The sequence below is a fragment of the Antennarius striatus genome, chromosome 24, assembly GCF_040054535.1.
Source record: "Antennarius striatus isolate MH-2024 chromosome 24, ASM4005453v1, whole genome shotgun sequence".
NCBI classification, from domain to species: domain Eukaryota; kingdom Metazoa; phylum Chordata; class Actinopteri; order Lophiiformes; family Antennariidae; genus Antennarius; species Antennarius striatus.
In genome coordinates, this window is record NC_090799.1 from 4,451,563 (window position 1) to 4,478,543 (window position 26,981).

Consider the following 26,981-nt stretch of genomic DNA (forward strand, 5'->3'; position numbering starts at 1 on the left):
TTGTGCGATATTTAAATGGATAACCAATGTTTTACATCCAATTTGTGTTTTGTAAGCAGCTCAGCCCATATCAATATGTTAATGTATAACGCATATGTACAATGGCAACTTATGGAAGTGCATTAGTTGTCATTAGATTCTGTTCTGAGTTCCATTTTGTTTTAACTGCACTCTACAGATATTTGTCTGTCCTTACATTTGTTGTATCACGACTAAACATCTCTGTCTGCAGCCATGGTGTTTATCCAAAGCTACTGTGAAAACAGTTCCTCCATCTCCCAAACCTGGGTGGATCAAGGCATCTCCCCGTGCTTCTACTTCACGCTGGTCCCTGCAATCCTGCTCACAATCACCTTCTTCCTCGGAACTATCCACTGCATCTTCTACCAGAAATATGGCAGAGAGATGGAGCCCAAGTTCATCCCACGCTCTCATCTATACCGCTTCCAGCAGGCTGTCTCCGTCCTTCTCCTGGTCCAGTTTGTGAGCGGGATGGTGTGGAGGTCTGCCAGTGGTGGAGAGCTCCCAGGCTATGTTTTACTGTATGGCTGCTTCTCTGTGCTGAGCTGGTGCTGGGCTATAGCCCTGCTCAGGTTGGAAAGACGTCGGGTCATGTTGATGGACCGGACGAGGGGACACAGCGCCGTTCTGCTACTATTCTGGGCTGTGGCTTTCTCTGCTGAGAACTTGGCTTTCATCTCCTGGTACAGTCCTCATTGGTGGTGGAGATTGGAGAACAATCAGGAGAAGGTGAGGAAAGACTGAACATGATGAGTGTGTCTGATCAGTACATGTCACGATGCACAGTGCACATAACATGTTTACTGTCATTGCCATCTATTAAGAGTTAATATTCAGATAATTCATTCATTGATTCATCTTCCAAACCCACTTATTACACTGTCGCCTTCAAAAAAGTCCAACATGTCCAGAACTCAGCTGCCCGGCTACTCACCCACACCCGGTCCAGAAAACACATTACACCGACTCCACTGACTCCGACACAACAACGCATCTAGTTCAAGATCCTCCGCATTACCTACAGATCCCTCAATCACCTGACTCCCCCATACCTTACTGACCTTCTGCAGCATTACCCCCCACCCCCCTCCAAGCACCCTCTCCCAAACATTAGTCCCTCTGACATAACTTTGGCTTGACATAACTTAAACACTGCACTACTAACCAATCAAAAGAAAGAAAGAAATCTTGCTCGTCTCATACTTAGTCAGTTACAGGAGTGTCAACATTTTAGTTACACATTTTAGTTATTTTAATTTTATCTTACTATACAGGGATATTTTTTATTTATGCTCCACTCCTCAAAATATTTCCCTTTGATATTTTCTGTAAAGTCAAAACTTCACTTTTATCACAATATTCCTCATAGGCTGGGTCACAAGTAACACATCTTAAGGTCCCATCAGTTAACACCTTTTATATACACATTTGTTTTATCAGTTAAATGCTGTTTCTCTATGATAAGCCATCTATGTTAATCTGCTTCTAATTGCCCATACAACCCTTAGGTGCAGTTTGCTCTGTGGCTGATACGTTATATTACCACTGGGCTGCTCTTCTTCATTGGTCTTAAGGCTCCAGGATTGCCATGGAGACCATACATGCTAATGATAAACAAAGAGGAGCGTGACGTGGAAAATGGTCGACAGGTATGAATGTGTAATTAGTAAGCCCAGATATCTATATAAGATTTTTGAAAATATTAGTAAACATTGAGACAGAGCTGGAGGTAGCAGAGATGAAGATGCTGAGGTTCTCTTTGGGAGTGACCAGGAAGGATAGGATCAGGAATGAGTACATCAGAGGGACAGCACATGTTAGAGGTTTTGGAGATAAAGTCAGAGAGACCAGACTGAGATGGTTTGGACATGTCCAGAGGAGAGATAGTGAATATATTGGTAGAAGAATGCTGAGTTTTGAACTGCCAGGCAGGAGGCCTAGAGGAAGACCAAAGAAGAGGTTTATGGATGTAGTGAAAGAGGACATGAAGGTAGTTGGTGTGAGACAAGAGGATGCAGAAGACAGGGTTAGATGGGGGCAACGGATTTGCTGTGGCGACCCCTGAAGGGAGAAGCCGAAAGGAAAAGAAGAAGAATAAACATTGAAACATTGTCTGTATTGGTTAGGGTAACTTCGTAGATATCAGGCCTATTTTGCACAGATACGTCCTAAATCATAGAAACACCCTGTTATTTGCTGTTACATAATACGCAACTTATTGTTTTGTTTTTATTACATTTCTCCGTCCCAGAGCCTTTTGGGCAGAACGCAGGAGAACCAGTCTACCTGGAAGGATTTTACAAAAAAACTCCGTCTCCTTGTTCCCTACATGTGGCCTCAAGCTAACTTCTTTCTTCAACTCATTGTCATCATCTGTTTGGTCCTGCTTGCAGTTGAGAGAGTTGTTAATGTATTTGTGCCCATTTACTACAAAAATATTGGTAAGTAAAATGTTTTTACCCAGCCTTGTCTCAAATTTTAATTTAAGTAAGCAAAGAAAGCGCATCAAGGAACTCTCAAACATTTTTTTATTGACATCCACATGACATGCAGTGTTGATAATCCACTGTACGGTACTGTAGCATGTAGCTTACGATTAGAGTGAAGGAAGAAGGGGAGGGGGAGTTATGGCAGAAAGGGTTACAGGACAATTGTCGGATATGGCTTGCATTGCCAAATGTTCTGAGGTCTGATCATAAGAATAAGAATGAGAATAATGAATTTTATTTGTAACGCACTTTATATCGTAAAAGCAATCTCATAGTACTACACAACTATGAAAACAAGATAAAATAAGATATATGAATAAAATTTTTAAACAAGCTTAATTAAAAAGGCCCTTTTTTTAAAAAAAAGGTTTTTAAGTCTTTTTTTAAAAACATCAACTGTGTGTAACTAGGAGCAATGCCGTGGAGGCATTTTATAGTCAATTCCGAGTGAGACAGGAACCCAGCGAAGTGATTTTAGAAGAGGTGAGATGTGGTCAAATTTTTGCACTTTCATCAAGATCTGAGCAGTACAGTTGTGAATGTATTGAAGCTTCTGGATATATTTTTTCTGGGGATCCCGACAAGAAGGACATTGCAGTAATGCAGTCTGGATGACATAAAGGCCTGGATCAACTTTTCTACACTCAGGAGAGAGAGAGCGAAGGGCAGATTTTTGCAATGTTTCTAAGGTGATAGAAGGTCTTGCATAGTTCCTTAACTTTGGACTCAACGGTCAATTGATGGTCCCTTTTTACACTAAGGTTGGTGACCAAAAACAAGTTGAAGATTGCGGCTGGCGAAGGTGATGCTAGTAATGTGACTGGATGTGATGTGGGTTGCCAACAAGTATGATTTCGTTTTTTTGTGTTGTTTAGCTGCAACAAGTTGTCTTCCATCCACTCTTTTTTGTCCCTCAAGCGGGTGGTGAGTCTGGATGACGATAGAGCATCAGAGGATGCTGGATTGACTTTAAAATATAGTTGGCTGTCATCAGCATAACAATGGAGTGATCTTCCATGCCGGCTGATGACATGACCAAGCGGGAGCATGTAAATAGTGAAAAGGGTAGGTTCGAGGACTGACCCTTGAGGTACACCACAGAAGATGAGGAAAGTGTCAAGTAGGCGGCAAGCAGGCATCAACCGACATCATAAGGTCATTGGTGACCTTGGCCAGACCGTTTTCCGTGCTGAGACCAAGATCAATACCAAACTGAAATTTTTCCAATAGGTTGCTGGTTTTCAGGTGCTCATGGAGTTGGGCAGTAGCAACCTTTTCCAGCACCTTTGAAATAAATGGAAGATTAAAGATTGGTTGGGAGTTGGTAAGAACTTCTGTCTCAAAAGATTAGTGACAGTGGTAAAAAGTTTTTAGAGTTTCCATGGCTGTAGTTTATGAGATTTTGAGGACTACATGTAGTTAAATATAGGTATTACAAGATCACAATAATTTTAATTATATATAATGGTTTTTACATGTCATTTGCATTAGCGCAAATAAACACTGCATCCATTTGCTCCTCAGCAGGCCCACTTGTCAAATTGTGGACCTCTGTGTGACCCACCAGTCAAAAAGTTTTTATCTGCCCAGGGTTTATTACCACCAAAGGTCCAGACAGTCCAACAAGTCTAATTTCTCATTTGCCGGCATGTCTCCATCCATCTCCCAGTGAATGAGCTGACAGATGGCAGCAGCTGGAAAACACTGGTCATCATGGTGTGCATTTATGTGCTACTGAAGTTCTTGCAGGGTGGAGGGACAGGTAGGAGAAGCTGCATGACATTTTAAAAGAAATCAGATACAGATCTAAAATCATCTTCCCTTCTCAGGAACCTCTGGATTCGTCACCAACATGCGCAATTTCCTGTGGATCCGGGTGCAGCAGTACACCAGATGCAAGACTGAAGTGAACCTGTTGGTCCACCTTCACTCCCTCTCCCTGCGTTGGCACCTTAGTCGCAAAACTGGAGATGTCCTAAAGAGCATCGACCGTGGCACCAACTCCATTAATGTCCTTCTCGGGTCAGATATTACAGGAAGTATTGGAGGATAAACTGACCAAGCTCCTTATTTTTGGACCTAGTTCTCTCCTAAAACATTATTTTCGTATTTTAAATCTTTCTCCCCTCCACAGTCAGATCATATTCAACGTCCTCCCAGCCATCATCGATGTTATCATCTCGATCATCTACTTTGTTACTTACTTCAATGCCTGGTTCGGCCTTATTGTCTTCGTCTGCATGACCATTTATCTCAGTAAATCCAACATCTGACTGAATTTCATGAGATTCTACATTGTGTTGTTTTTTTAGTTGAATGCATGTCTGATATTTCCTTCAGCTGTGACCATCATCATCGCTGAATGGAGAACCAAGTACTATCGGGACACGAACAACAACGACAACAAGGCCAAAGCCCAGGCCGTGGACTCCTTGCTGAACTTTGAAACAGTATGTCACATGTTTTCTTCTACATCTAACATGTCTGATAGGTTTACTTTTGTCTGTCTCTTCCTGTAAAAATGTAAATCTTAGATACACAGTCGGGAAATTTCTTAAAATTTGGCAAAAGGTTCTATTTGGACTGGGATGAACTGACTGGAACTGACTGATGGTAGACACAACTTCCATCAGCTACATGAGAATTTCCAGTAAAAACACTTTTGTGCTCATTATTTACCACAAAAACGTTAAAACAGGACATTTTGACCTTCTTTAACATCGAAACATCTACTTCATAGAATTTGTAGCTTCTTTGCGACAACGTGTACTTGAAGCACCTCATGCTCATTTTATTTTATTGTTTTGCTGTTTGATTTGTCCATTCTCTAGGTAAAATACTACAACACGCAGAACTATGAAGTCAATCGTTTTAAGGATGCTTTCTTGAAATATCAGGTAAATTAGACATGATGCTCATTGTACTGAAGAAATGGAAATTGTTGGAAGGATGGAATACGTTAACTACTTTGCAGTGGACCCTTGTCTATACATGAACTTATATTGAACCAGTCACTACAGGATGTCTAAAAGCTTGTCCTCCTGTTTGTAGGCATCGGAATGGAAGTCCCAGGCAGCGCTTGTCTTCCTCAGCCAAATACAGAACCTCATCATCGGTGTAAGCCTGCTGGCCGGTTCCCTGCTCTGTTCCTACTTTGTAATTGAAGGAAAGTTTAAGGTACCACGTTAACGTGCTGTTAATGCCCCATAAATTTGTTCAAACTTACTTTTGCATATTTTTCTACATTTTACATTCTGTGTTGAAATTGTACGACCTATTTGTACTGCACTTTTCTGTATGAAGAATTGTCTAAATTCAAAATAATTGACAGTCTTTACTTAGGTTGGGGGTTTTGTTCTGTTTGGCACCTATATCACCCAACTATACGCGCCCCTGAACTTGTTTGGAAACTACTACAAGTAAGAAGAGGCAGAAACTGCTTTAAATATATCAGTGTTTTCTCATGAAGCTCCATCTGCCAGGGATTTAATAAGACAGTGAAAATAAGAAGGAACGTGTCAGAGGGACTAGTATGTGTTTATGAGTTGCTAATGTTAGTTTTGTCTTTTTTATTCTCACAGAGTGATACAGAATTCTTTTGTCAACATGGAAAACATGTTAAATCTCTTTGAAGAGGAAAACGAGGTACATTTGGAGCCAGAAGCTGTTTTGTCTTTTGGTTTTCTCTGCTGGATTATGATTTGAACTTTTTCTGTATTTCTTCCGTCATGAAGGTGGAAGATGAAGTAAATGCAGGGAATCTGGTCCTCAAGCAGGGAAAAGTGGAGTTTGATCATGTGAATTTCAGCTACATTAATGGGTTTGTTAACATATGGCCTTGTCACTTGTTGATAATACAATACATAAAAGAATACTGTAATACCTTGACATATGTCAGACTCAACATAGGAGTTTTTTGAGATACAAGCCATCTCTTGGTCCATATTATTGTTCGACATACGAGTGAAAATCAAAGTTACTAGTCGTGCCTTTGGACACCACCGATAGTTGTTGGATGGGTACAACATCACCTGAGGCCGCATCTCATTCTTTGACATGTGTTGTCTTCGGAATAAACACGTAGCTCTCCTGTTTTTTTCATTCTTTTCATTTTATCATTGTTTATTTAACATAGATACATTTTTATGCACATGACAAGTGTGTATGTGTATTGGTTAATAAGAAAATATTTATTTATTACTTCATTTTTCTGGAGTCTTGGGCAACTTTACAAGGAAATATGACGGCATGAAATATGAAATTTATTAAAAGTATTTTAGATATTTTAAATGGGGAAAATTGGTTGGAGTTACGAGTACTGTACTTTAATTTATGAGCTCAGGCACGTAACAAATGCAACTCATATCTGAAGGTACCATTGTAGTTTTATATTACTAGACTTTGTTTCTGGCTTGCAGGAGGGAGATTCTCAGGGATGTGTCCTTCACTGTACTTCCAGGACAGACAGTTGCCCTGGTAAGTCTCGTATGATAGAATTTGTGCCATGCAGTTAAATTTTCTGGACTGTGCTGTGTATTTTTTGTTACACATAACTTTCCTTTACCCTCCCCAGGTGGGACCGTCGGGTTCTGGGAAGAGCACCATCATTCGACTCATCTTCCGTTTGTATGACGTCCATGGAGGCTGCATCAGCATCGACGGCCAGGATATATCAAAAGTAAAAATCTACTGGCAGGAGTATATCAAGAAGTCAAGGTTCAGGGGAAAATGTGCTGCTCTCTATTTCTCTCTAGGGTGTCCTCAGACAAACTTTCCATTGTTGATTCCGGTTTTCCTGATTTTAAATACATCCGAATTTTTTATTGTTACTTTGAGCTCCTGCATCCTTCTTGTGTTAGTCTGGGACATCCTCATCATCGATGCCTGTTTGTCCGTTCCCACAGTACCAATCAGTGTCCTGCTAGTCTCATTCTCCTTACAGTGATCTACTCGTTCACTCTTGATATTCACTTGCAGAGGATCCTGTTGGTCACATGTGTACTCAGGCTGATGTTAGGCACTGGCCGCAACTTCCTGGTGTATCACCCATCTAAAGACTTCTTTAGCGTTGGCTTCAGGGTCCAGCATTCACTACCATAAATAACCAACTCTACTGTTGCATAGAAGAAGCAGGGTTTCATTTGGTGGGAGAGGTTGGCATTTCATACACTGGTCATGCTGTTCGGGCCCCTCCACACAAGTGCCTTTAGTCACTTTTACATCTTGCTCAGTTGAGTTGACCCATGAGCCCAGGTACTTGAAGTCCTAGACTTCTTTCAGCACGGAGCCTCCTGCTTTTGTCAGAGGTTGATGTCCTAGTGGAACACTGGAGTTGATAAACTGTGTTTTCTCGGCATTTAACCTAAGGCCATTCATGGTGCCCTCTAGCTCTACTATGTTCAGTAGTTATTGCGCTTGTTCCATATTGTCAGGCAGATGTCCACATAGATCCACATAGTCAAGGTCTGTGAGGACAGTCAGTGTCATCTCAACTTTCTTGATGTTAGCATGAAGCCAAGATAATGCTCACGGCCACTGATTGCCTTCCTGAGCGCATAATCCAGGACTATGATGAAGAGCAAGCTGGCGAGTGTGTCACCTTGGGTTACCCCAGCCAGGATGTCAAACTTCTTGCTGTAGCCATCTGGGGTCACAACCTTGGTCTTGTTTCTGCGTACATGGTCTCTATTGCTCGGACTAGGATGGGAGGAATACCATACGCCTGAAGGATCTTCACCATCGTGTCTGTGAATTGAGTCAAATGCCTTTTTGAAGTCAATATAGCATAGAACTGCACTCAGGGTGTCCTTCTTCACCTCCTGAATCATTCTTGTAAGTGCCACGATCTGCGATTAGCATAAATCGGCATCTTATTATTTTGCTCTTGACATCAGTAAGAATAATGAAAGCACAGGGTGCCTTTTAATAATGCTGCAGATTAAATATTGCTACTTCTCCTCAGGTGAAGCAGACATCTCTCCGAGGTCATATCGGAGTGGTTCCACAGGATACGGTGCTTTTCAATGACACCATCCTGAACAACATCCGCTACGGCCGCATCTCTGCCAGTGTCCAGGAGGTGGAGGAGGCAGCCATTGCAGCTGATATTCATGATAAAATCAAGACCTTCCCTAAAGGTAACACAATAATTAATCCTTATCTGTTAGAATTTTTTTTTGTCTGGGTTCTCCGGCTTCCTCCCACCTTCAAAAACGAACGCTCCAGGTTAATTGGCCGGTCCCAAAATTGACTGAGTGAGTGTGTGTGTCCATGTTTGTCTGTCTATGTGTGGCTCCACGGTGCCCTCAGTCAGCTGGGATAGGCTCCAGCTCCCCGTGACCTGCCACAGTGGATGGATCGGTTGAAAATGGATGGATGGTTTTTTAATTTGATTTTTGAACCAACCACCTGCATTCTACTCTGGTAGGTTATGAAAGCCAGGTGGGTGAAAGAGGTTTGAAGCTGAGTGGAGGAGAGAAGCAGAGGGTGGCCATTGCCAGAACCATCCTCAAAGCACCACAGATCATCCTGCTGGATGAGGTGAGATTACAAAAATGAGAAGCCAACATTTACTTGATTTGGCGAGTAGATAATGACTGAATTGAAATTTCATGGTGAACTCTTCTAATGAACGTGTTTTTAGACATGCTGTTTTACCTGTTTTGCTGGCATCCTCTTCTGAGTGTCTGGAGTTATTGCTGTTACCTGTAATAAATGTTCTCCCTGCAGGCCACCTCAGCACTAGACACACGTACAGAACGCCACATCCAGGAGTCACTGAATAAAATGTGCTCCAATCGAACAACAGTTGTTGTGGCTCATAGGTATGAGGGTTTTATTTCTGTCTATTCTGTTTCAGGAAATTATTTGCTTTATCTAACTTTCATATAATGTATATAAAAGGTTGTCCACCATAATTGGAGCAGACCAGATTCTGGTGATAAACGAGGGCCAGATTGTTGAGCGGGGACGGTAAGTGTACCTTTTTGACCTTTGATTCTGACTCATACTCCAGTGCATCAGCTTGTGCCTTTTTCCCTCTTTCCAAGACATGAGGAGCTGCTTCTAAAGGGAGGTCTGTATGCAGACATGTGGAAGAACCAGCAGCAAGCCCTAGGTTCTACGTCAAATTCAGAATCCCGGGACCGCATTTCCGAGAAGCAACCTTCAGCCACATCAGGGCATGGCAGCCACTAAATGTATATACTGTGATTTCTTTTTTGTAATAAGAAGAGGACAATCTTTAAATGATGCCTTCATGGTAAAACACTTATAGATTGTTTTCATTTTGAGAGAACAGTCATACAAATGAATGTTATTCTTTTTTTATGTGAAGTTGAATGTTATTTTCTAATTATTTGCTCGACAGCAATTTAAAGATAATGGTTTTACTTCTTGTAGAAACTCAAAGCAGGCCTATTTTTCTGTCAGTTTTATTGGCTTTAAAAGCAAGGAACCAAGAAAATGACAATGAAAACACTAACACAGTCTCTACACTGTCTTATAGGATTTAGAGATTTACAGTGTTGACAGGTTCATAGACTGTCAGAGATTTTACTTAACTGTGTTTGTTTGTTTCTTGATGCTTTGAACGTTTTTCTCATTTAAGGTAAAGGTCTCTTTTATCACTGTTTAATCCTCATTAGATTTTGCATTACTGTGGTAATGCCAGGTGTGCTGTTTGTTAAGTTATTTAAATTAAAATTTGCCATGTGATTTAAAAAGAACACATTCACTAAGGAAAAGGCCTGCTCACGTTAAAGGCAGTAGGTTTGGGGGGTTTTTTGCAGAAATATTAAGGTTTTACATAAGTTGTTTTTTGGACTTCAAAAGAAAAATGATCAAATTAAATACCCCATGGCATTATAATAATAATAATAATAATAATAATAATAATAATAATAATAATAATAATAATAATAATAATAATAATAATAATGATAATAATATTCTCAGTTATTTTTAATGTATAAATATATTAAATCAAATAAATAGTTTAATGTGGATTCTCTTCCTCAGGTTACATTTTTCAAATAAACTAATTTGCTTTGTATTTATTTTTTCAAAAGTAGTTACTTTTTTGCATATGTTTCTTTCTGTACAATCAAAACAACATCATCCATTCCAGATTTGATCAATCCACTCGTAGCAGTCATACTTCTACAGTCTCTTATTGTCCATCGCTCCTTCCAGCTGGGGAAGGCCTGCTCATTGTTTTTACTTGAACAGACAGCTGGAGGTCTGTGACGTCACTGAGCGTACCGGATGTGGGCGTGTTTTTAGCAGCTAGCTTCACGCAAGCGAGGCAAGGCGGGCGGTGGCGGCCAGGCCAAGGAGTCGACTTTTCATCTGTGGTTAACTAATGTCTAGTATATTGTAGACATGGATTTTGATGCTTTATTTAACGAGAAGACATTTCAATTGTCGGACTTCCAGGAGTTCACGGTATGTTCTCGAGTACAGACCTCGCTTAGTCGACACTGACTACCTAATTTACTTGGCGCGTTAGCACATTAGCTCTAGCACCTGGTGTTTATGTCAGATTTTTCGTTATGTTGTCTTGTTGGAATATCATTATTTGGACATTAGCTGGGCCACATGAATTAGTCATTACCAAAGTCATACAATGGTTAATATAGAAATTCTAGATCTAAGTTCAACACACGCCCAAATGCTAGCTAGCGTTGATAATTTACGTTGACGCCTATGAGTTACCTTGGCTAAAGTTATGCAACTAATGTGTTCACAACAACTTTTATAGACGATAAAGTCGTATAAAGTACGTTTGGGATTTAGTTGAAGTTATGTGGTTTTAGCAAATGTCATGCTAAGTTAATGAGTGAAGTTGCAATATAATGTACTTCTTTAAAATAATCATAAATATTGACAACCAGTGTTAATCTTCCTACAGTTTCTTCCTGGACACCAAAAGTTGACTGAACGAATGAAAAAGCGACTTTATTATGGCCTGGACAAAGACGTCTCCCTTGATGCCCTCTCTTGCCCTGTTACAGGTCAGTTAAAATGTGTTAAATTAAACAAGGTGGGTTGAAATAGTAACAAGTACTCCCGTCCTCGTTGTGCACACCTTTAGAGTTTTTAAAAGTTACATTCTCCCGTCTGTGATGTTTTTCTGAGGATTTTATTACTCTTGTGATCTATACTTGTCATTTAACTCATTGCAATTCCAGATATTGCTATCGAGATCTTCCAAAAATCTGCCCCGAGTCCAATACGAAAACTACATAAGAAGTATGCTGCTCACGTTTCCAGGTTTGTTTTATATTTTATGTCTGTAAAGAGAATATACTCTAATGTTAACACTGCTCATCATGTATGTAAAACACGTCATATTTTGTTTCAGGGAGGCTTGCATCTCTCCGTGTGCTATGATGCTTGCCCTTGTTTACATAGAGCGGCTCCGACATAGAAACCCAGAATACCTACAGAAGATTTCGTCCTCTGACCTCTTTCTGATCTCCATGGTATGTGGGCAAGATTCAAATGTACCAGTAGTTCTAAATGTGTTAGTTTTGGATTTGACTATTTTCTTTGCCTATTTCCGACTGGAGCTTCATACAGAAGTCTAATGATATTCCACTGCCATAAAGCTGTGTTCTCTCTCTTCAAATCAGATGGTTGCCAGCAAGTACTTGTATGATGAAGGAGAGGAAGAGGAAGTTTTCAATGATGAGTGGGGAGCAGCTGGGAAGCTTGATGTCAAAACTGTGAATAACCTGGAGATGAACTTCTTGAATGCCATAGTGAGTATGGTGGCATCTGCATGTGGTGTTCAATTACATGCGTGTTTGATTCAAGATCTTTTATCTAAACCAATGTGTTGTATCTTTTAGGAGTGGGGCCTCTTCACAGAACCAAATGATATTCTTAATATACTAAGTCAGCTGGAATCAAGGTGAGTGATCAGTCATGTAAAATGTTGGAAGAAATAACAATTCGTAAAAATATGCATTTAGACGAAGCAAGCATTTCCAAGAGCCAAGAAAAGAACTTGACTTCATCCATCACCAACTGGTGAATTTGGTTGTTGGAGCAGCATATGAATGCAAAGCATACAGAATACTCACCATCCATAAAAGATACAGAAATATACATAGTATATGAACGTGTATATATGCAGAATATACAAAAAACCCAGCATAACTCTTTTCTTTCAGTCTTTTAAGAAAAAACAAGATGAGTACGTAATCAGTGCTGTGATAATAACAGCATTACAAGTGAAAGGTTTGTTCTTCTGTTTCCCCAGCGTTGCAGGACGGCAGGGCTTGAAACGTGGCTGGTTCACCTACACTGACCTCTGTGTTCTACTCGAGCAATCAACGTGGAGTCAAGCCCTCACTGCCGTCTACCAGCACTTTACCAAGGTGAGAATGAGGTTAAAGTCAATCAGAGTTGAGAGGGCGTTTATTGTTGATTTCCACATCGTAAAAATCCATTGTTCGTGTGCCACCACCTCCACAGTGTGATTTGTCTGTAGTTTAGTTTTTGGTTGTTTGTCTGTTTCTATATGAAACCATGGCCTTTAGCAGGCAAATCAGAACCAGGCTTATTCTATAAAATGTAATTTTGAAGGCAGTGACATTTTACACAGACATTGAGCTGCATTTTCTTGAGAGTGGCAACAACCAGTTTGTTCTAATTCCAGGTTTCCTGTATGCTCGTCCTCCTCTACCTGACAAGCGTGGCTGGCCTCATTGCCACTAGTGCTGTGCTACAGCAGCTCAGTCTCTCCAGGAGTGACCTGTCCCTGCTTCCACCTGCAACGGAAATTACCCCAGCCCACCTCAAGAACATCTTTGTGAATTCAGAAGCTCCATCTACCACCTCGCACCTTCCCTATGGTGGTCTGGCCAACAAGAGTCTGAACCGCCCCACCGAAGCAGTTGGCATTGGACAGCAGTCAACAGAAAGTCCCCCGTCAGCTTCCACACAGACATCATTGCTGTGTCTCTGGGGCTCACTTCTCACCTCAATTGGTCGCACACATCCTGAATCAGAAACTGACATAGGAACTCCCCAAGCCTGGTCTCCTGCGTCCTACTTCTGTCCTGGCTGTCTCGCATCTCTCCCTTCTCTGCCATGCAGGCTTAGAAACATCTCAGCACAGTTTACTAAAGGTCATCTTGATAACCATCATCTTAATGCGCCATGGCTGGCCTCCAGCCTGCTTGGAGGGGTGGAACCAAGTCTGAGCTCTCGTTTGGGAGTCTTTCCCCCTGTTCAGTTGAGACCCTGCCAGTCAGAGTCTGCTTTACCAGTTGAGAAAGCCCAATCACTGCTTATGCCTGGCTAGTGAACAGCAAAACCCTTGCAATTACCCTGTAGTAACGGACTCTGGAAATTAAACCAGCATTGTTTTTTATCATTCATCCACTGCTAAATTCATGCTTTTCTTTAATCTTCCAGTTCTGGATTACAGGTGCTAATGCAAGAGTAGTTACATACATTTTGCCTATGGAGAGATTGACAATGCAGCGCATATTTCACCATCATATAATTAGTTTTTCTCAAGGGATTTAGGGCTGATTAGATGTTTTTCTCAGCTTCAACCAAATGTTCTTTTTTCCTTTATTTTTCTACCCATGTTTAACATTATAAGAAAGTTCAGACATTTGAGAAGCAAGGTGGTGATGAAGGGCTTGGTGAGGATTGCGCTTGAAGTTAATATCACAGCTAGTTTTAAAGCTGCTTGCTAGTTGGCTGGTCATGAAAGTTTGTTGGAGTTTTGCACGTATCTCTGAAAGTTTAGCTTTTCAAGGGACGCAGAGAAGGGACTATACTTTGTCCACTAAATTATGGCTTTTCTGTATGTTTAGTGTTGCCATATATTTTGTCATTTATGCATAATAAGCTTTACATCATTGGTCAAACACATACCACAAGCACTGAGTTTGTACATCAGATATTGTTTTAGTTTCTGTACTTCAGCAAATTGTCTCCTGTATTCAAAACCCTCAGAGAAAGGAGGCGATTTGAATTGTGACACCATCTATACCTCAGTGAAACTAACAGACAAAAATATGAGGTCTTTATGTTGGTCATTTATAGCACATATTTATATTTCAGAATCTGTCAGATAACCTTTAACAGCTCTTCTATAATGGGTTCAGTCACGTTTTGGAATTTAATATTGTTTCCCAATGTCAAAGAGGGAGAAGGGACACAAAGGTTCCTGGGATTTCATTTGATTTCTAGTTGGATTTTAATATGGAGAGGTGAACAGAAGCATTTTGTTGATTCTGTCCAGAATTTGCACACATGGTTCTGTTTTCATTGCTTCACATTTCCCTCCAAAATAACAGCATCTTCACTTGAGGAAAGTGTATAGAATAAGTTCGTAACCTTTGACAAGTTGCTCTAACTTTGATATTTGAAAGTCCCTCAGTTTTGTAAATGGTGTAAAATGCAAATATTGTACAAATCTAGAAAAAGAAAATAAAAATACACTTGTTTGTGATATTTGTTCAGTTTTGTCTTTGCCAACAGGACAGTAGGACGCCTACAAGAATTATAGTTGTGGGGTTTTTTTATAGCATAATATTTCTGAGGAACACCGTAACCATATTCACATCTGAATGCCACTTAGTATGGCCGCATTCTGATAATTCAGTCTGAGCAGCTGGGGGGGTTAAAGTGCATTGCTCAAGGGCACCAGTAATTAAAGAGGGGCATGCACTGGCTATCGCTTTCCACACTCGGATGTATTCCAGTATTCTCCTGTGTAACCCGTCTTTCACTATTACCCGACGCTGTGCACTATTTGTGTTGTATGTACCGCCTTCACACACACACACACACACACAGGCCAGAAACTCGCGCCATTTTAATCTGTTCTGGGGGTTAAATCCAAACCTTCCCTTTAGACCCTTAAGGATTCCATTCCTTTTAATAACCATGAATGCAAGGTGACAATGGTAGACAGGAAGTAGACATCTGGTTTTGGCAGCGTACCCCTCCCCCTGAGCCTTTGCTAGATTCTCCCTCCCCTGCCCCCTCCCTGTCACATACCACTTCAGAGTTCCTAATATAGACCCAACAGCTTTGTTGAGAACGAGTGGAGTCACCAACGATTCACTGTTTTGAGAACGGACTTTTCATGGACGCACAACAGAACCATGGAACCTCCCTCACAGGTGACGTTTTACAGGAGGTTGTTGGAACCAAGGAAATTAGTAACCATGTGCATTTCTGACTATTTTGACAATGTCATGTGGGGAATGTTTCCCTTTGCTGTGTCATAGGTTTCATTCCAAGAGAAGAAGCGGGTAATACAGAAACAAGGTTAGAATACTTGACGTATGTTCTTTATACTCTGGTAATGTCATTAGCATATTTGACACACAGTATACACACATATATATATATATATGATATATATGTGATCTCTCAGAGGTTGAAGCCACAATCTACATGAATTTCATGAAAAGTCATTGCTGCTATGATGCTATTCCAACAAGCTGTAAACTGGTCATATTTGATACCAAACTACAAGTAAGATGAATATATTTCCTCCAGAAATGTATCGTAAGCAGGTTTCTGGATGTTTTTGTGAGAATTTATTGCTTCCAAAGGTGAAAAAGGCCTTTTTTGGACTGGTGGTAAATGGCTTGAGAGCTGCGCCTTTATGGGACAACAAATTACAGAGATTTGTGGGTAAGGGCTTTCATTGCGTCGGCTCACTGACGTATTGATGACTGTTAGACCTGGAAGATGAATTAAATTCTTTTTTCTCACAGGTATGCTGACTATTACAGATTTTATCAACATCCTCCATTGTTACTACAGATCCCCTATGGTGCGTAAGTCCTTTAATTTATGTGCGTATGTAGATATTATTAGAGGAACAGTTCACACAAATGTGTGTGTATGTACACACACAAACTCACACACACACACACACACACACACACACACACACACCCTGTGAGGTAGGTCTGAATCCACTCCTTTCTTCTCTCCATTTCCTGTCAGCTTCCTCAGCGGTTCAATTTTACCTGACAAGTAAATAAACTATAAAATCTCCAAAAATGTTACATGGCCCTCACCCTAACTCTGATCAGCACAGCAATTCATTGATGACTGAATAATCAGTTATTATAATTCTTTCAAATGTACATGCATGTATATTTGTGTGTATATTCATCATCATAATCTGATTTCCCTCTAAAGGTTCAAATGTATGAGCTAGAAAACCACAAGATAGAGACATGGAGAGGTGACTCATTTCAAAGTAAATAACCAACACACTAATATAATAATTCTATATACCTGTCTGTGAACATCCATTTGAGCGCTCTGTCTGTCTTCCGTCTAGACGTCTACTTACAGTGTTCAAACCACTTCCTCATTAGTATTTCTCCAGAGGCGAGGTGAGTGTATGCAGCACTCAGATGTCATCTTTAATTTAATCCTAATGAGCCACGTATGAATTTACTTTCTTCTCTTATACTCTCTCCTCTCAGCCTCTTTGATGCAATCTATTCCTTACTTAAATACAAGATCCACAGGCTGCCAGTCATTGATCCGGTGTCTGGAAATGTTTTGCACATTCTGACCCACAAAAGAATCCTCAAGTTTCTCCATATATTTGTGAGTTAGCTTTTAATTTGATTTATCATGTGGTTTGCTTTCATTTAACCTGATGGCATCAATGCTTTTCTGCTTCGGTGTGTGGATGTGTTCAGTGGAAAAAGATTCCCAAGCCTTCGTTCATTGGGAAGCAGATCCAGGAGCTTGGGATTGGAACATTCAGGAACATTGCCACTGTCCAGCAAACAGCGACTCTTTATGATGCCCTGTCCATTTTTGTTGAAAGGCGGGTTTCTGCACTGCCTGTGCTGGACGAAAAGGGTAGACTGGCTCCCCTGCCCTCACGTAGTTCGTTTTATTAGTACTGATGGGGGTTAATAAAATATTAAACCATGCATTCTTCTTTTTCTTCACTCAGGCAAAGTGGTGTCGCTCTACTCAAGATTTGATGTGATTGTAAGTTCTATAGAGAAATAAGGTTTCATTCAAAAACTTTTAAATCTCACCTTTTGTTAAACAAGGCTGTATTTGCTGTCTGTACTTTAATAACTGTGTTTCTTTTACGGTAGAATCTAGCCGCTCAGAAAACTTACAACAATCTCGACGTGACTATGCAAGAGGCCATTCGCAGGCGCGTGTGTTTTGTCGAGGGAGTGATCAAGTGCTATCCCGATGAAACCTTGGAAACTATCATAGACCGCATCGTCAAAGCTGAGGTGAATATTTCTTTATAATCTCAGCATCAAATCATAATAGCAGAGAAATACCGTCTGTCTCTTCCTTGTTATTCCCATTTCTATCCCAGGTCCATCGGCTGGTCCTGGTGGACAGGACTAACATAGTGAAGGGCATCGTCTCTCTGTCTGACCTGCTGCAGGCCATGGTTTTAGCCCCTGCAGGTATTGATGCCCTTTTGTCTTAGCAGCAGTGGAAAGAGGGTCTTTTCCCTCCTTTCCCACCTGAGTAGGCTTGAGTTCTGGCCCGTGTACCCAGCCAGGTAGGCCCTGGAACTTCCACTCAATCCTTCACACAACAACTGTCTTCCCTGTCTGATCACCAATACCAATGGATTTAACACCACATGTCATCTTTTTCATGTGTGCACATTAGAAAGCCTCCCGCCGCCTTCACAATTGCTCGCCTTTCACGTGCAAATGGCCAAACTTTGCAATCTGCCAATGCATGTGCTTCTTGGCTGATGATTTGCAAGCAAGTATCATCGATTTTTTTTGTGAACACGAATGATAGCTGCTGATCAGTATGTGTTTCTTTCTTTCAGAAATAGACTGAAAGTGCTGAAAGAGATCGCAAAAGGAAGAAGAATTCTCTGCTGTTTGCATAAAGATGCTTTTTGTGAACAATGCGAGACATTCATGGGCAGCGAGCTGACCCTGATACACGAATGAATTTCCATAGGTCTGTAGCTTGAAGCCCATGTTGAATGCATTTGATCAAATTGATCAATATAACTTCAGAGAGTTTTGTGTATTTCTTTATTAAAATTTGTATTAAAACTTGCTGGTGCTTCTTCTACAATTTACTTGAAGTGACACAATATGTGTCTGAAGTGCTTGATTGAGGAAAAGAGCAATGTTATTTTCAATATCTACGGAAATCTATTCCCTCAATATGATGAAAAAAAATTATCAAAATAAAAAAATTAATGCTTTTTGAAAACCTTTACCCTAACTGAAAATCAAGTAATTAAACTTTTTTTTTCATATAAATGCTTTTTTAATTGGTACCCAGTATAAAAAAGGGAGGAAACTCCTCAAAATGTAATATCTTATAGGAGAGTCCCACCTTCATTTATTATTATTATTATTATTATTATTATTATTATTATTATTGTACTCTGTTTCAGGAAATTTTCTCATTACAAAGAATCAGAATGTTTTATTCAACACCATAATGGGAACGGGCTTTCATCGTGTGTTTAACCTAACCCGTTGGAAAGTACTGTACTGGCTTTAACCCCTTGTTCTCTGTAGCGTAAACAACGAAACACGTGACTTTTTTTTTCTGCTCATCCGTGACGGCCTTGTCATCCGCCCGCCCATTACGTGTTATTCTTTCATCAAGTTACTGAAGTTATTTAGTGGATCACCGGAAATAGATTTTATCTACAAAATAAATAGGCCACACAGAATTCGGAAAATATACATTTTGTGTGATATTGTTTACATTAAAAATATGAATCTGCGTGTGAGCAATTGTTTCGGTTTCAGAATTTTCACTCCAGACTTCTGTCGTATAAGTTCTATTGGAATTCACTAAACAGAGTACTGTATTTACTTTTCACCATTTTCAGGATGCTGCGTTCAGACGGGATTTTATTTTGAAAATCATACCGGAAGTTGTATGTTACGTATTTGTCAGACTTGACGTCAAGCAGTCCCTACACCCTTTGATATCCAAAACAACACAACAAAGTGGGGGAAACATGGCGAGCGAAGAGGAGGCCACAAGACGCCCCTCGGTTACCTCGTCTTCAGTCGGTCTGGAAGCTCTGTTCCCCGCAGGGACGTCAGAGTCCTCCTGTGGAGACGTAAGCCCGGAGCTCGTCCGCCTGCGGGAGAGTCTTCAGGGCTGGCTATCGCAGTATGAGCCCCTTCTCCTGTGGGTGCAGAGGCTGCTGGTGTGGGAGAGGCCGTTGTACAGCGTCTCTGTCGCCCTGACACTCAACACTTTATTCTGGTGAGTATCGAGTTTTATTCAGTCACCATTTTTCACTTGTGCACAGTTTGCTAAAGCTACATTAAGCATCATTAGCCGACTGGCTAACGTCAGCAAGCTAATAAGAGTGAATGTCAAAATAAGTTAGCTAATCCAACGTCTTTAGCTTAATGCTAACCTAGCTTGCAAGCAAGTTAAAACTTAATTTTCAAAAGGAAAAATACAAATACCTGATACAGTCAGCGCTTTCAGATAAAACCTGATGGCTTTACAAACACATAACCAACATGATTTAGAGTTGTTGCGCTTGTTAGCTTTTTAAATCCTACCGCTCATGTCCAACCCAATGGCCCAGGCCTTGCTAACCATCTGTTAGAAGCAGCCAGATAACACAAGTGCTATTTATATGAATCCTGACACTGATGTGGCTTTCAGGTCATGGTTGTTGATTCATGTATAAATGTGTCTGTTAAACACACATCGGTTGTTACACACCTGTCTTTAATGTTACCCGAATGTTTCCACAGGTTCATGTCATCCACCTCCCTGCGGCCATTGTTCCTGTTGAGCGTGTCCCTGCTGGGACTCATGCTTCTGGAGAGATGGAAGCACAAGCTGCCCACGAATATTGGTAAACCAGGATTTTATGTGGTTGAATGTTCAGGGACAAATTATCTTCACTGTGATAGATATGTATATGTATCTGATTAAGACCTATTTTAATACCCCTTTATTGAATCATTTATATCATTGCCATCCTTGTTGGGATTTTGTGTCCAGTGAAGACGTGAAATTATTTACCCACAATATTATAAATCTTTCAGTATGGTAGGTGGTTGCTTCTGTCAGTTGTCTTAGGATAAAATTGTTTTATAGCAACATAATTATAAATAATATAAAAATTTGAATCTGTTAAATAAGTTTGTCAGAGTTTTTTTCTGGCTATATTCAGCCACAACAACACTGAAGCTATTTAAACCATGAAATGACACACATGGAACTATGTAGATATAGCAAAAGCAATGTCTAGATAAAAACGACAATAGTTTTGCACACACTGGTATTAATAAAGTATCTGTCTGTCTGTCTATCTATCTATCTATCTATCTATCTATCTATCTATCTATCTATCTATCTATCTATCTATCTATCTATCTATCTATCTATCTATCTATCTATTGATGTCTATAGCATAGATGAAAACCGTATAAGATGTGTTTAAACTTTGTGACTGTTAATTTTATGCTCCCAAAAACTTTTTACATGATTTGCTCAATCCTTATACTTATTTGTCTTTCATCTCCGGCAGGTCATCATACAGAGGCTCCCCCTGTGCAAAGGTGTGTCTTGCGAATAGAATATTTATGAACTATTTCCTACTAGTAGCTTTTAGCTATTCTTCACAACTCACTGAGTTGTAAAAGCAGCTAAATTCCAATATGAAGTTTCTTTTATGTCTCTTTACGTCATATCACCAGAACAAAGTGTATGCTTCTTGTCTTCTTTAGTTTGTCCTAATTAGGCATCATCTGTGTGTCTTTTCTCTACCCTATGGCTGTGGAATCCTGCAGAGCCTCTTTTTTGTCGTTTCAAAACAGCCTCTGGCTCTCACATTTAAATTGGCAAAATGTGCTCATTCTGTGTTTGTGTGTACATTCTGGTTTTGCGAGTAGTGAAACAATGAGGGCGGAGCAGCGTCTGCTGAGTGTCCCTGAGCTCAGCCACCACCTAGCTGAGAGCTACCTGACCTGCTGCCTGTACCTGCAGGAGATGTTGCAGTTTAAACACCAGAACCACGGCAAGGTACAAACTATTAGAATGAAGCATCGGTTTATTCAGGTTAAGGCCCAATCTCAATTCTTTTTAACCCTAACTCTCATTTTGTGCTCGTTACTACTTTTTATGAGGGGACAGAAATGGGACGCCCCTCCTCACATTGTCACTGGATAAGCTACATTGTGGTTATGATAGTTGTAATGATAGTGCATGGGGGGGCATTACTGTTGCAGTGGGTAGAACTGTTGCTAAAGACAAGACGATCGCAATTGTCTGAAGAAAATGGAGGGGTGAGGGCAAAGCAGGAATTTGGGATTGGGCTTTAATGTAGTATTTATTTGTGATCAATCTCACACAGGCCCTTGAAAGCATACGTCACCAAATACAGTATGCAAAATGAAAAGCTATATGAATACACTAGAAAGATGTGTGTGTATGTGGATCCACTGGTAAAAAACTGTAAACATCTCATGTCTGGAGGGGCTGCAGACTTTTTCATTCATCACACACAAACACACTGATTTTCTCCCTCAGCTTTAAGGTGTGCGACTTACATTCCTCTCTTGTTCCATCTGCAGTTTTGTGTGATGACATGCAGTGGCTGTTTTGTTCTTGCTGTGGTTGGACATTATGTGCCTGGAATCATGATCTCCTATATCATAGGTGAGTAATCAGAAGTGGATCGTTCTGTCAGCCTGAGGGTGTAATGTTACGACAGCAGTCTTACCCTGGAACCTGTTTGTGTCTTCATGCCCACGTAGCGCTGAGCGTGCTGCTGTGGCCTCTGGTCGTGTACCACGAGCTCATCCAGAGGATGTACACGGGTCTGGAGCCGATCCTCATGAAACTGGACTACAGCATGAAGGGAGACACTGAGCACCGCAAGCATGACAAGCGGAGTGAGTGCTGGGTGACACAGTTGATTAAATTATCAGATTACAGTCAGACAGCTAGTAGAACACACGCTTGTATTGTTCACTGTAAAGGTCTCATATTTTGCTATTTATAATCACACAGCTTTCAGACGTTTAACTACAGTGTATTTGAAATGTTTTGCCCCAAACTGATCCGTGGTCCTAAATTTCAGCTCCCTAAAGGCCGATCGTATGAGCTCTACTGAGAACACTGTTTGTGTGCCTGCGCCTTTTAAATGCTAATGAGCTTCGTCATGAAGAGGATGTGGCTAACGGTAGCATGGGCTAAGGTTCACAGTGGATGTGTCGCTATCACTCGCTTACCACTGGACACACCGAACTTCATTTCCGAGATTAATGCCCCGCCTTATCTGGGGAGAGGGGAGTGTTCTTACACAGCAGGGACAGGGTTATGCTAATCACTCCTTTTGTTATGTCATGAAAGGAGCGGTGGGTGGGCTGCAGAATCGATACAGGATCCATTTGTTTTCAAAAAACTAGTTTTTCATAGTATGGGACCTTAAATGCACTGAGGAAATTTAAATTTTTTTTTTCCTTTTTAGTCCTGACATTAAACCATGCAGAGAAAGAATAGCCAATGTCAGAACACGTGCTGCATCACGATCTACACGGAACAGATTTTCTGTTTTTTCTAACAGAGGTGAAGAAGGAGAGCGAGGATGGAGATGAACCAAGAGCTGAAACAGAGAGCGAGAGCGAGGAGGAGCTGTCCTGCTTCGCACCAACAGTACGGAAACACACTTTAAAACTCAATCCGTGTGTGTGAGTGTGTGGCTGCATAAGGCTTACAGAGAGGAAGCAACAGCAAAATAGAATGTGTGTCAGATCAGTTACTGTGGTTTAATAAATGGCCCCAGGGAATATATTTCAAGTGCTACAACATTCCTTTCGCTGTACTCACAGATGTGTTACCTGACAATTTAGATTTCATGTCAGGCGTTCTGCATTCTGTTGAATGAGTTCAACATGGAATAAAGTTATTTAGGGTTAACATCTTTTATCCCTTTTATTGTTCTATTGATACATATTCTTTGGTGTTTATTATTTTTTATAGTGACTGATTGTAACACTATTGGTTTGTCTATCAGGTGGACGTGAAGACCACCGCTCTGGCTATGGCCATCACTGACTCAGAGCTGTCAGATGAGGAGGCTTCCATCCTGGAGAGCGGAGGATTCTCCGTGTCCAGAGCCACGACTCCTCAACTCACCGACCTCTCCGAAGGTAAAGAATCTCTCTTTGCTTTTTTTGTAATGGCACTCTTATTAGAAGGAGTTATTAAATTCAGGTTCTGCTGGATCACTGTGTTGATGCATTTTTTTTAGACATTCATGTAATTTGCCTTTTTATATTTTTCTAACAGTTTTGTGTCTTGTTTTATTTTTACAACCAGAGAAATGTTTTCTTTAAATCATCGTCTCATGTCTGACAGATCTGGACCAGCAGAGTTTACACAGTGACCCAGAAGAGCCCTTCCTGCGTGACCTCCCTGAGTTCCCTTCGGTTGAGGAGTTCCCTTCCTTGGAGCACAACCTCCTCCACTTTCCTCTGCGAGGCCCCGGCCAGGGAATCAGAGCCCAGGCCAGCGCTCATTCGGAGGAGGAACCGCTGAGCCCCGCCAGTCTCCTCATTCAGCACCTTGCATCTCCTCTCCACTTTGTGAACACGCACTTCAACGGACACGGACGACCACCTGGGGGTGAGGAAGGCACGCTGCTGGTGCCGGCCGCGGGGGAGGAAGCGAGGAGGCGGAGAGCAGAGGAGAAGGAGCCCGCTGTGACCCAGGGTACTCAGCGCTCTCTGGAGGCCTTGAGCGAGGAGATTGTGAGCACAGCCATCTCCACTGTGGTGCAGAACACTCTGTCGGCCCTACTGCGGTCCAGCGAGGCCAGCGAGGAGCCCTCCTTGGCCGAGTTCCTCCCCACCGAAACTCCCCTGGATGCCCTGCAGACCTCCACCCAATCCGCCGACACCACAGCTAACACTACCAGGGCTACAATAGGGGTGCTGGGGGGAGACCAGGACCTGGACGAGGTGAAGGAGAGTGAGGAGATACCCGACAACACTCTAGTTCTGACCGAGGAAGAGGACTTTGAGCTTCTGGACCAAAGTGAACTGGATATGGTGGAGGAAGGACTTGAGCTCAGCTCTGACCTGCAGGTGGTGGAAGGAGCTCCAGACACAGCTTCACCTCCTCTGCATCAACCACAGTCGTAGCTTCGCTGTTGCCTGCCCCCCCCCCCCCCCGCCACCTCCAGCTGTTTTGTTTTTATTTGTTTATTAGAACTACATTATATTCATACATCCTGTTATATAGAAAACAACTATTAGGAGCATTAGTGGTTGGTTGGTGATTGTGTTGCGGTTTGGGTGAGATTACATTGTTCTTTTATGTAACCTCTCATTACAAGGGTGCGTTCAGCCTCGGTTTCCGGGTTACCAAGACCATCAGCTCATATCAAGTAGCGTTCACAATGATATAGCTTTGGTCATCAATCACACATCGCTATGTGGTAGCATCATGTACAGTTAAAGCTAGATCAGGCTGGAAATGGTGGGAGTTAACTGTTACAGATACAGCATTGCAAATTGCTTTTATATCTGGTTTCGCTTGATAAATTTATTAAAATTTCTCACCGTGGGGTAAAGCAAAAGCAGATTAGTCTGATGTTGCAATAAAACGCCTTCATTTTCTACCTTGGCTAACCCCTTGTTCGGAAGCGGGTGTTTATCTTCTAGACGGTATTACAAAAAGTCGACAGGTTGGATTATATGATTATTAATATATGTTATAAATTATTTAAATTAACGGTCAGTAGATTAATTTTTATCGTTGAGCTGATGGAGAATTTAAAAGTACATTTAATCCTTGGAATTTGCTCATAATGATTGTACGATGTTAACTGTTTTTAATAACAACGCCACGGGCATGCAGGTCGGAAACGTACTTCCCAGAGTTAGATTTAGAATTCTTCTAGTATTATCCCTCCTTTATCCTCACCTCCAGGTTTCTCACGGTCACAGTTTGGACGGAAACAGTCATTGATGTTCTCTCACTCATTGCCTGGAAAAGTAATCTTTGATATTGTCGGTAATTGATCTTCACCCATGCACATAAGTGGTTTTTGGTGTGACGAGATGCAAAGAATGTTCATGAATTTCTTCTCTGTAATCGATACCTTGTTTTTAGTCATATTTGTGACTCACTTTTATTTTCACACGTACGTATGTAATTGATCTTGTTCTTCATCTTGGCTTAAAAGCGCAGTTTTGTTTTTTGAGATAGGCCTTTGTACATGTATAGTCATCACTGGGATTTATGTATTTACCAGATAACCTCCATGCATGCCATGCATCAAGCATGTATGACCACTGCCATGATAGATTTTACCAGAGCAGTTTCCTTTCATTCATTTAATCATTTAATTCCATCGTCTATCTGGCTGCTGCTGAGGATCCGAGTAAAGTAATCGAGTATTCTGATCCATCAGTTTGGCTTTCGTAAACCACTCAGCATCCAAATCTCAGGGGTGGGCTGTACAATTTGAATATAGCGTGGCAAGGTGTCCATTTCCCCAACTTGTTGTAGTGCATTGTATTTGTACTAATCTTTTCCTTTTTACAGTCGATGCCTTCCCTGTCAATGGTGTAGAAATGCTTAAAAAAAAAGATGTATATTCTGCATGTAAAAAACGAAAAAAACAGCACTCTTGTTCAAATTCTTCTTGTCGACTGACAAAGTACTGCACAATTTGTGAGAAAAGAAAAATCTGTATTTGTTTCAGTTTTCAGGAGCCATTAAACTCAAGTTTGTTTAATGTTTAACTCCCCACCAAGAGAGAAGACATAATGTGTCGTCCTTTTGGAGCAAAAACATCCAGAGAAGGATATTAACGGACTAGTTTGTGTGATAGTGTCTTCTAAGCTTACAATATTGCTTCTGGAACTATTATTAAAAAAGGAACCTAGTGATATGTACAATTTTAAAAAAAAGGAATATATTTTCTATTTTCTCCTTTTTCCATAAAGTACTCAGTTTGATCTTTTACATCTAAAACTATTAACAGCTATGGATGAGTCTCACAAAAAGTGGATGAAGATTTCCTGTTATGAAACCGGTCGAATAAACTTGCAGCTCCACATGTGAAAGTAAGAATAAAAGAACAAACTGAAACAAATTTATTGCAGAACTTGTATCTGGATTCTTTTTTTTTTCTGGATCTCGAGGTTGGACACCATGATTGACGAGTTCTGTAGCGAATTTGGAGGAACAAGGAACACCAGTCGGCCTTCATTCTTCCAGAGCAGCAAACATACAGACAGGATGGATTTCCTGGCACAATCTCACTTTCATCAATAATTAATATCAGAATTTAAATAGTTTTTTAAAAGGAGTTTAAGAAAAACCTATAGCAGAATTTTTGGGGCCATTTTGGAATATTATGAATTTTACAAACACCTGAGGGGAACTTTTAAGACGTATGTAACGACAGATTGCGCTGAAATGTGCTATTATTGGTAGGGAGCAATAATA

General features: G+C 40.9%; 4 protein-coding genes across 7 annotated transcripts; all 4 read left to right on the forward strand.

The window, feature by feature from the left end:
• The first annotated feature begins 234 nt into the window (after positions 1-234).
• LOC137591469 (ATP-binding cassette sub-family B member 6-like) lies at positions 235-9,707 on the forward strand. Its single transcript, XM_068309493.1, has 19 exons — positions 235-750; positions 1,530-1,670; positions 2,273-2,462; positions 4,180-4,272; positions 4,340-4,532; positions 4,645-4,766; positions 4,851-4,960; positions 5,342-5,407; positions 5,562-5,687; positions 5,853-5,929; positions 6,092-6,155; positions 6,245-6,330; positions 6,929-6,986; positions 7,084-7,188; positions 8,473-8,647; positions 8,938-9,050; positions 9,240-9,334; positions 9,414-9,482; positions 9,560-9,707. The coding sequence occupies exons 1-19, from the start codon at positions 235-237 to the stop codon at positions 9,705-9,707; spliced, it is 2,547 nt and encodes an 848-aa protein (XP_068165594.1).
• Positions 9,708-10,801: 1,094 nt separating this feature from the next.
• cnppd1 (cyclin Pas1/PHO80 domain containing 1) lies at positions 10,802-14,988 on the forward strand. Its single transcript, XM_068309331.1, has 8 exons — positions 10,802-10,955; positions 11,422-11,524; positions 11,702-11,783; positions 11,875-11,995; positions 12,146-12,274; positions 12,365-12,426; positions 12,778-12,895; positions 13,177-14,988. Exons 1-8 carry the CDS (start codon positions 10,893-10,895, stop codon positions 13,822-13,824), a joined length of 1,326 nt encoding a protein of 441 aa, XP_068165432.1. The 5' UTR covers positions 10,802-10,892; the 3' UTR covers positions 13,825-14,988.
• Positions 14,989-15,562: 574 nt separating this feature from the next.
• prkag3a (protein kinase, AMP-activated, gamma 3a non-catalytic subunit) lies at positions 15,563-18,568 on the forward strand. 4 transcript variants are annotated; one of them, XR_011034645.1, is made up of 13 exons: positions 15,563-15,664; positions 15,773-15,812; positions 15,922-16,022; positions 16,103-16,184; positions 16,268-16,326; positions 16,701-16,761; positions 16,846-16,900; positions 16,994-17,120; positions 17,216-17,381; positions 17,479-17,516; positions 17,630-17,776; positions 17,866-18,057; positions 18,340-18,568. XR_011034645.1 is itself a non-coding variant. In XM_068309260.1 (12 exons), the coding sequence occupies exons 1-12, from the start codon at positions 15,647-15,649 to the stop codon at positions 17,980-17,982; spliced, it is 1,011 nt and encodes a 336-aa protein (XP_068165361.1). In that variant the 5' UTR covers positions 15,563-15,646; the 3' UTR covers positions 17,983-18,331. The 4 variants fall into 4 exon arrangements, 2 of the variants coding, with proteins under 2 accessions (XP_068165361.1, XP_068165362.1); XR_011034646.1 differs by lacking the exon at positions 18,340-18,568 and adding an exon at positions 18,171-18,331; XM_068309260.1 differs by lacking the exon at positions 18,340-18,568 and having other exon boundaries at positions 17,866-18,331.
• Positions 18,569-19,457: 889 nt separating this feature from the next.
• On the forward strand, positions 19,458-26,956 carry retreg2 (reticulophagy regulator family member 2). Its single transcript, XM_068309259.1, has 9 exons — positions 19,458-19,757; positions 20,264-20,367; positions 21,046-21,076; positions 21,410-21,539; positions 22,091-22,175; positions 22,274-22,411; positions 23,086-23,174; positions 23,536-23,671; positions 23,880-26,956. Exons 1-9 carry the CDS (start codon positions 19,504-19,506, stop codon positions 24,662-24,664), a joined length of 1,752 nt encoding a protein of 583 aa, XP_068165360.1. The 5' UTR covers positions 19,458-19,503; the 3' UTR covers positions 24,665-26,956.
• Positions 26,957-26,981: the final 25 nt, after the last annotated feature.